General features: G+C 47.1%; 2 protein-coding genes across 7 annotated transcripts in view; both read right to left on the reverse strand.

The window, feature by feature from the left end:
- Positions 1-43: 43 nt before the first annotated feature.
- On the reverse strand, positions 44-3,153 carry mansc4 (MANSC domain containing 4). Its single transcript, XM_030365992.1, has 3 exons — positions 2,803-3,153; positions 2,281-2,415; positions 44-2,025 (listed from the first exon to the last, which is right to left on the reverse strand). The coding sequence occupies exons 1-3, from the start codon at positions 3,077-3,079 to the stop codon at positions 1,007-1,009; spliced, it is 1,431 nt and encodes a 476-aa protein (XP_030221852.1). The 5' UTR covers positions 3,080-3,153; the 3' UTR covers positions 44-1,006.
- Positions 3,154-3,705: 552 nt separating this feature from the next.
- tead4 (TEA domain transcription factor 4) overlaps positions 3,706-9,067 on the reverse strand; it is a 36,011-nt gene continuing 30,649 nt past the window's right edge. For all 6 annotated transcript variants that reach the window (XM_030366271.1, XM_030366274.1, XM_030366273.1 and 3 more), the window contains 3 exons: positions 7,680-7,820; positions 6,000-6,152; positions 3,706-4,651 (listed from right to left, as the gene is read on the reverse strand). In XM_030366271.1, the coding sequence (XP_030222131.1) occupies positions 4,538-4,651; positions 6,000-6,152; positions 7,680-7,820 (408 nt within the window). In that variant the 3' untranslated portion in view covers positions 3,706-4,537. The remainder of the gene's footprint in view (positions 4,652-5,999; positions 6,153-7,679; positions 7,821-9,067) is intronic.

A 9,067-nucleotide genomic window follows, 5' to 3' on the forward strand; every position in this document is an offset into this window, starting at 1 on the left:
AGAGAGAGAGAGAGAGAGAGAGAGAGAGAGAGAGAGAGAGAGAGAGAGAGAGAGAGAGAGAGAGAGAGAGAGAGAGAGAGAGAGAGAGAGAGAGAGAGAGAGAGAGAGAGAGACCGCGACCGCATCCAAGAGAGGGAAATCATTCAGTGACAGTTCTGCTAAATATCCAGCCCCCCCCATCCCCTTGTCTCCCCACTACCTCCCCTCTCTCCTTCTTGAAACAGCTTTGCTCTGCGGTCCGTGCGATTTCCAGGACATTTAAAAACCCCGAATGTGCTGGACGGCAAACTGCGACCCACCACACCACACCATCACTCGACACCTACTTTTTAAAAGCCCGGAGAGCTTCTCCAAACGCGCGCGACAACCCTTGGATCGCCTTCCATCGCATTTCTTGCTTGGGAGCGCCCATCACTGCACTTAAGTGTAGGGCACGCTCCACAAGGTTTGGCGTAAACATCCTCTCTCACTCTTTTGAAGTGTATTGAAATGTAGCTCGGCCAGAACGGAACGTCTTCGTGTGTATCATCTATCGCCGCCCATTTTATGCCGAGGCGCTGTGGTGAAGCGCCTGCTTTTTGTGTCCTGTCACGAGCCGTTGGTTCACAAGTGAAACCAGATACGTATGCTGTAATTGTGGGCTTAATGTGTTCAGAACGTCAACTCTAATAAATCTGTTTTTCATTAACTCTAAGGCCTCTACTTGTGTTTGTGTCCCTGTGCCCAGAAGTGCTTTTAGGGTTCTCTTAAATAGTGATGCGGTATAGGATAACTGTTAGTTTTGGGGGGGAAATATAAATGGCCTATTAAATGTGTGCAACATTCACATTAATAAGCAATAACCTAGACGATTTACATAACATTCCATTTTACATTCTTTAAATGTACATTTTAAGACACGGTCATGAACGAAACGAAAAACATGAACTTCCAGTCCCAATATCTGTCATCTTTTTTTTGGGGGGGGGGGTGGGGCTTTTTCGTTTTTCTTTCCTCTCAACCGCGCTCAAGAACCCTCTCTGATGAGCACGTACTTAATCAGACGCATGGACTCCCCTTTCCCCCTCCAGGTGGTCCGGTAGCGTCCCTTCCTCTTCCGACGGCCCCGCCAGCTGACCACCGCCAACACGGTGCAGCAACAGCTGAGCAGCACCGTCACGCACGTGGCCCCCATCACCAGCAGGGTGTGAGCCGCAACGTGCCACTCCGTCCCCTCACCGTCGCCCTCAGCTCCGTTCGTCCACGGACCCCCCTCGCCGTTCCCCACCGCCGTTAGGTTCCGGCCGACGGGGCCTCCTATCGTTTCGTTCTCCGCGGCGTACTGGTTGCCGCTCTCCGCGTTAGCCAGGGGAGCAGCCGAGGGTGTAGCGGCGGAAGTCATGGAGGTAGCTTGTGATGAATCGGACACGGCTGCCGGTGTGTCTGTTCCGCGTTGGGAAGATGGTGGGGTCGGGAGGGACGGGTATGGTATGGACCGTGTGGTGTCTTGCTTAGTGGAGCTGCTGCTGACCCGAGGGCTTTCTGCAATAAGCTCTTTATAATCAGTTTGTGGAGAAGTTTGGTCCAAAAAGATATGTCTTGTTGTTGTTGTTGTCGTTTTTATTATGGTGGCTGTCAGTGGGGCGACAGGGGTGCCTGGGACTGTCTGGTGCGCCTGGGTCTGGGGACTGTCAGCGGCGGGGTCCGTGGTAGGCCTACTCCCAAGGGGGGACAGGTCTGTGGGGGACGGCAAAGTGGTTTGAGAGGTTGTTGGTTGAATGGAGCTCCGAGGTGTGTTTGCACTGCTGGTGCCCATGGTTCTTGTTGTAGCGGTTCTTGTTGAAGCAGTGCCTGTTCTTCTGCTCGAGTCGGGGTTCACAGGCATGGCGGGGGTCACAGGCTTGGACGGTTGACGGGGGGGGCGGTTAAACTGCCGCTTGTCCGAGGCTAGCGGCTCCGAGGCGTTGATTCGTGTGTAGAGGTGCGGTAAAACACGCACATTTGAGGTGAAATATTTCCCAAATACCAACAGGTCAGGGTCAACACCTAAGACATGGAACATTAATCATTGAAATGTTCAAGTTCAATATTCCAATCTTTTCTTTATTTTAATATTTTGGAGAAGAAAAAGATGTAGTCTATATTCTCTTTGTTTACGATGCGGAATGTAGGCTACAATTGTATATATATTATTATTATTATTTTTATTTATTTTTTTAATCATCAAATCAGATTCAGCAACACTTTCAATTTCTAGATTATTACTTAGCAATAATTTAATTCCATTACAGGTAGACTCACCCTTGGTGATGTTGTAGAGCACCACGTTGCCTCTATGGGTAAGTATGCAGCTTTCCAGTGTCGGGCAGTGCAGGTGGTAACAGTTTGCGTTCTCTTGAACGGTGTCATACTGAAATATTGCCAGATTGCAGGAAACTACAGACACAAAAGGACGGAAGTCTAAGTCATCGCGTGAGGCACTTGCTACAGATGCAATAGGCCTACACCTGATAGTCACACATTAAGTCCAATAGACCTAATATGCAAAAAAATATAACGTTCAAAATAATACAACGTTTTAAAATATACTTTTTCGTTGGTTGGTGGATTTACCAATGGATGCAACGGTAACATACAAACTTTATAAATGTATCGCCTTTATGAATTCCAAAATGAATAGCCTTTCTTGAGTGAAACATAAAACCACTAACAATTCCTCGCTGTAGGCAACAGTTCCGGCATATACAACCTTGTATGTATTGCATTTATTAATTCCTAAATTAATACTTTAAAGAGACTTAAGTGAAACATACAACGACTTACAGTTCCTGGTGAGGCAGCAGGTGCGGCTGCACTTGAGAGCGGAGTCCTCCTGGTAGTTCTGCAGCAGCTGCGCGCCTCGCCTCTGGGACTCCTCCACGTCGATAAAGACACCCGGGAAGCGGCGGATCCAGCAGTTCTTATAATAAGAGGTCGGCGAACACCTGGACGCCTCGGCGCCACACACCAGACTGAGCAGTGTCAGCACACCGCACTGTACCCTCATGATGTGGATCTCCTCAAACCATGTCGAATTACGATCGGAACGGCAGGTTCGCATGTCGGGGGGGGAATGTAGGGGCTTTTTGGGTTGTCAGTCATTATAATCAGGTGCTGTGTGTGTGTGTGTGTGTGTGTGTGTGTGTGTGTGTGTGGGTGTGGGTGTGGGTGGGTGGGTGGGTGGGTGAATGGTGGTTGTCCTGAGCCAGGACAGTAAAGGTGTGTCGTTTTACGACTGGATGGAGGTGGAGACAGACGCGGGTGCAGGTATGGAGGCCCTCGTGCAGCTCTAAACTCCGCTTTAAAGAGAGTTGGAGTGAAATCCTCTTGTTTTCAGATAATGACGATAGCGTTAACTCTGTAGATGGCTTATGAGTCATGCATTTTTTGATAGTTTAGGTTTTTTATTGTTTGAACGTGACACACGGTGTTCTCGTACAACGCGGATTAGAGGTTTAATCCTGCTGAATTTAATGGCGCGTTTATTGTTATAAACAGATCATTGGCTAATTCGTTTTGTAAATATTTGGGTTTGTTGGGTAGGTTAAGCAATAGATAGGTTTTTTTTTCACTTTTGTGTTTATTGTTAATATTGTATTTCTTCATTGTGTAGCCCTACCTCCAATGTGAATGCAGTCTATCACTTCAAGGGGCCATACTCTGCCCGCAATAAAGAAGAGCCTTCTGTAGTTCTGGATTGACAATTCAATGAGATATTATTGTGCACAAATGAAGCCAAAACCACTAATTGTACTACAATTCACATTTAAAGTTCAAAACCAAGAAACAGATGAGGGTTAAGTAACGAAGTAGCGCATTTCTTCAGGGCATGGTGCAGCCACAGAGATTTCTGCAGTCATAGGCTAGGCCTTTTGTTTGGTTTTCAACAAACAGAAATAGGAACAATACAAGACAGTACATGGAACAGTTTGACAATTTTGTCATTGGTTTGAAGTGGCATGTCACATCAATACTTGTCACAAATGACACCAAAATGTGGCACAGAATGTGGCACCAAATAGCACACTGTTTTTTTATGCAGATGGCAGACCCTCCCTTTTAGTTCTCTTTTCCTGCCGTTCCTGTTACGGCCACCAGATGTCGCCATCAGACAACTCAACTCTTCACGGAGCCACATCAACCAACGCGCACGGGTCCGTGTGAAAGAAAAACACAAATCAAAACAAGCACAGTTAAAATAAGGAGGAAAAGATCCCAACGTCAAGTTTTACATGCAGTTCGGCTCCTATGATTCAGAAACCACAGTAGATCATAGTCCTCTTTAACGTTAATTTTTCTTAACAACGACTCAACAAAACAAAGCCTTCAAACAAATGTCCACAGTTTACTCCTTCTTCAGTCTTCTGCCTCCGACATGAGCCGTCCCTTCTCGTTTGGCCTTCGGGGCCTCTGAACCAGTGTTTTCCTGATGTGTAGACTCGCAGACGGTCTCATCGTACACGTTTGTTTAGTAACAGTTTACCAAGTGAGAAAATAGTCCATGTTTTTTCCAGGCCGGTCAGTCTTTGACCAGCCTGTAGATGTGATGCTGCGCCCCGTGCTCGCTCGTGGACACCTCGAAGACGTACGCCACACACAGCAACGTTTCCAGGGTGTCTCTGTTGGTCACCACCTGTAGGGGACACAGTGGGGGCGTTTCGGTTCAGGGAAAGACTGAAAAGACTTTACAAAGTCATTGAGTGATTCAGACAGCTTCCTGGACAGATGTGTGTCTCTTTTAGTCACATCCTGCAGGGGAGACAGTTGGACGTTTCGGTTCAGGGAAAGACTAATCAAACAACAACTCGTTATCTCAGTCAGACAGCTTATGGACAGAGGTGTAGTTGGAGATGGTCGTAGGGGGACAGTATGACATTTTTGTTCGGGGAAAGACTGAAGGGGCTCATTCACACAACTTTCTGGACAGATCAAGTAGGTCTATAAAATGAAACATGACCATGATATCTTGGTGATCCCATTGCATACATTTTGGAGAATAAAATGAAATGCTTGAGAAGTGCTTTATTCATTCCAGGTCCTTAGAATTTTTCTTTAACAGAACAATGTGTGTGTGCGTGCCCGTGCGTGTGTGTGTGTGTGTGTGTGTGTGTGTGTGTGTGTGTGTGTGTGTGTGTGTGTGTGTGTGTGTGTGTGTGTGTGTGTGTGCACTTGCGTTTGTGTGTGTGTGTGTGCGCGTTTGAGTGCGCATGTGTGTGTAACACTGTATATATGAGCTAATAGGAGCTGGATCTGCCCGGTGAGGAGGGCTAATGCCGCCCAGAGATGGTAGCGTCTGCGTGGGCATCAATATGTCCATTGTCCCCCCGGCGGCCGCCTGGAATGCAGCCGCCGGTGGAAGGGACACCGGTGCCTCTGAACCCCCGGGGCCTGAGGACCACTCTGTTGCCATGGTGACACGCTACCCGGCCGTCGACCCTCGTGGAGTGGAGTGTACACGCCGTCGCGGTAAACAACGTAGAAATACATTTACACTAGAGAAGACCGTGCCGGCAGCGGAACCCAGAGAGAACCTTTGGAGAGGGTTTTAGAGGCATGGGAAACATTTCATTGGCTGGTTTACTTGTTTCATTCATAAACCATTAGAAATGGTCCCGTCCATTGTTTTAGGCTGTTTTTTGTTTTTTTTTACTATTTAGGAGGTGCTTTCAGATACATGAGGGGTTAGGTGTCTTGCTCAAGGGTAGACTGTGGACATTGGGGATCCGATTTTCCTGCCTAAACTTTAGTTTAGTTTAGTTAACATCAAATTCTGGAGTTGGCACCAAATATAGATTACGAAAATGCAGTGTCTCTCCTCAAACTTTTGCCATGTCAGTTGCTATTTAGTATTTTCACTAATAACATGAATTTCCTTGTTATACTACCGTACCTGCGTCATAAATATAACAGCTAGTCGCTGTGTCACTGGAGCTGGACTTTAGGCTCGGGGTCCAGATGAGGGGGGAGGCCAGATGTTTTACCTGAAGGATGGTGAAGTTCTCCAGGACACTGTTCATCATGTACTTCTCGGGGAGGTGCTTGAGCTTGTGGATGAAGTTGATCATGTATTCGCACAGCGGCGAGCGGTGGATTCTGAACACGTAGCGACCCCCCTCAAAGCGAGCATACTCCGTCTGGAAAACACACGCATAACACACGCACATCGTCGTGTTGTTAGCTTGTTCTTGAATTGCGTCGCCCGTACTGCTCTTTTTGCGAGAGGTTACTGTCCAACTTTGTCTATCTATATATCTGTCTGTCAAACTACCTGTTTATCTGCCCATCTATATACCTGTCTGTCTGTCTGCTTGCCTGTCTGTCTGGCCATCCACCTACCTACCTCTGCATTATAACTTAATATATCAAAGCATACATTAATACTGAATCAAACATGAATTCAATTATCTCAGAAACAGAAAAATAACACATAGCACCGAAACTCAATTGAATACGGAAACAATGCATGTATGTCCATTTTATAATCTGTAATATGTGAAACATAATATAATTTTACCGAATGCGGTATCTGCCACACCAGATAGAGCAATAAACATATTTATAGTGACAACCATAATCAAATAATCAAATCACTAATTCTCATTTCGTGGCTTGTACAAAAACAGATGGCTTCAAGGCATATGTGTGTGTTAGTGTGTGCATATATGAAGTGTGTTTATATTTCTGATATTGTACAATCCATTACAGTTGGTAAGGGAGGGGGAAGAGAGCATTATAAATGTGATTTGGAGGTTGAATATATCTTCATCACCACCTAGGCCGATTCATTGTTTTTTGGGGGGGGGTGATGATGATGATGGTGGGGGTCCGAGGTCATGCCCTCTGTACATTCAGAGGCCGTGACCTCTGAATGTGCAATACACACACACCCATGTGTTTCTTGGTTATCTATTATAATCAGAGGCGATGTGGAAACAATTAGTCATCAAATCAGAAAGGTTGCGGTCATCATGTTCTCATACGTCAATACAGTTGGGCAATTGTCACAGATTTGACAGTTTGTTTTTCAGGGATTGTACAATATTTGGAAAACTACCCCCTTGAAATGTGGCTACAGAATGATTGATAACAATAAAATGTATTTATATTCAGCTCGGGCCAAACATTGTTAAAGTTCTTGATGATTTCATTACAAAACATTTGTAGGTAGTCATGAATATTGGATAATGGTTTCCCAGAACAAAGACAGCGTTTCCTATTAACTCTATTGCTTCTAATGGGCGGCAGCATACTCATAAACTACGGAGTTGTCTCTGAGCAAGGCACTGAACCCAAACTCATCCAGACCTGCTGCTCGTTGCCTGGGAAATCTATATGAGGGTGTCCGCCCATGTGTGTGTGTGTGTGTGTGTGTGTGTGTGTGTGTGTGTGTGTGTGTGTGTGTGTGTGTGTGTGTGTGTTTGTGTTTGTGTGCTTACCTGTGTGTGTGTGTGTGTGTGTGTGTGTGTGTCTTTGTACATGTGCATGCGCGCGTGTGCATGCGTGTGTGTGTTTGTGTATGTGCGTGTGCATGCGTGTGCGTGTGTATGTGTGGGTGTTTGTGCGTGTGCATGCGTGTGTGTGTGTGTGTGTGTGTGTGTGTGTGTGTGTGTGCATGGGAGGTATCAACACCCATTGTACACCGTGTTCCCTGGATGGCTCACCTCCACCTTCTCCACCACCTGCTTCCCGAAGGAGCACACCTTAGTGGAGGAGGTGATGACCATGTTCTCTGTGCCCTCGTACTGACTGGACACGCCGTAGAAGAAGCTGCTGTCGTCCTGCAGATTGGCACTCAGGTCAGCCTGGGGGGGGAAGAGAGAGAGAGGGAGGGAGCAAGAGAGAGAGAGAGAGAGAGAGAGGGAGGGAGCAAGAGAGAGAGAGAGAGAGAGAGAGAGAGAGAGAGAGAGAGAGAGAGAGAGAGAGAGAGAGAGAGAGAGAGAGAGAGAGAGAGAGAGATGGTCAACTATCTGTCCAAACACAGGTCATCAATAGAAACAAAAAAAAAAATCCCAGTCATCACATGTGTTCGGAGGCATAGAATCCCTCCACGATCATGACCTTCTTTCATTGACATGGTCTGCGTAAAAAGGGACTTCCACCACAAACCAACAAACCAGGTCACGTATCGTATCATGCTATCGTCAGCTCTGCCATTTAGCATTAAAAAGCCTTTAACCCATCTCCAGGGTGTGAACACTTCTATCGTACATTGTCCTGGCTTATCCAACAGGCTTTTCCTGAGGATTGACAATAGATCCTCCTGAGATTTTAGCTGAAGAACACACGTGTGTCGACTTGACATGAGGTTTTACAAGTGATCATGCGATTGGTCAACAAAGTCTTCAGGGATTCCCTGCAAAGCCTTCTACCATCAAGTAGGCAAGAGCTGACCCCACGCATTAGACCCTCAATCCAGAAGCATTCTCAAGAGTGTGTGTGAGTATGTGTGTGTGTGTTTGTGTGCATATGTGTGTGTGTGCATATGTGTTTGTGTGTATGTGTGTTTGCATATGTGCACATGTGTGCATGCGTACAAGTGTGTGTGTGTCAGTCTGTGTCTGTTTGCGTGTGTGTGTGTGTGTGTGTGTGTGCGCATGTATGTATGTGTGTGCATGTGTGAGTGCTAGCCTGACGCAACAGTAAACGCAGGTCAGACCCGGGCCTAGCGGTTCAATCCAAAACGGAGGCACGTCTAATGTGATCCTTGATCACAGCGAGGTGCCGGCTCCTTAAGGAGACAGCTGGCCCGCTTCACCTTTTCCCCTCTCATCCCCTGGCCCCCTAATGGGCCATCGACACAACAACTCAGCCCGGGCCCCATGCCTTCATGGCCCTCTTCGTCTTCATCAGCGCCCTGCCGTAATTCCTCCATTTGTCTTCACCGCCCCCCCCCCCCGGGGGATGGGAGCTAGGGGTTGCCTCCGTCCCTCCCTGTCCCCAGCCTTCACAACCCCCCCCCCCGCCCCCTCTCCTAACGGCCTGCGAGGGAATTCATCCAATTAGAATCAACGCCGCGCGATTGGCTGATTAGATCTCGCTGTGGCTGCCC

Source organism: Gadus morhua, chromosome 9 (genome assembly GCF_902167405.1).
Source record: "Gadus morhua chromosome 9, gadMor3.0, whole genome shotgun sequence".
Classification (NCBI taxonomy): Eukaryota; Metazoa; Chordata; class Actinopteri; order Gadiformes; family Gadidae; genus Gadus; species Gadus morhua.

What these genes read in the sequence shown, in the direction of transcription:
- mansc4 (XM_030365992.1), bottom strand. Translation starts at nt 3,079, where the DNA reads ATGCGAACCTGCCGTTCCGATCGTAATTCGACATGGTTTGAGGAGATC. An exon ending in CTGCTGCCTCACCAGGAACT is followed by an intron (nt 2,416 to 2,802) that starts GTAAGTCGTTGT and finishes TTGTGTCTGTAG; the next exon opens with TTTCCTGCAATCTGGCAATA. An exon ending in GCTCTACAACATCACCAAGG is followed by an intron (nt 2,026 to 2,280) that starts GTGAGTCTACCT and finishes TCCATGTCTTAG; the next exon opens with GTGTTGACCCTGACCTGTTG.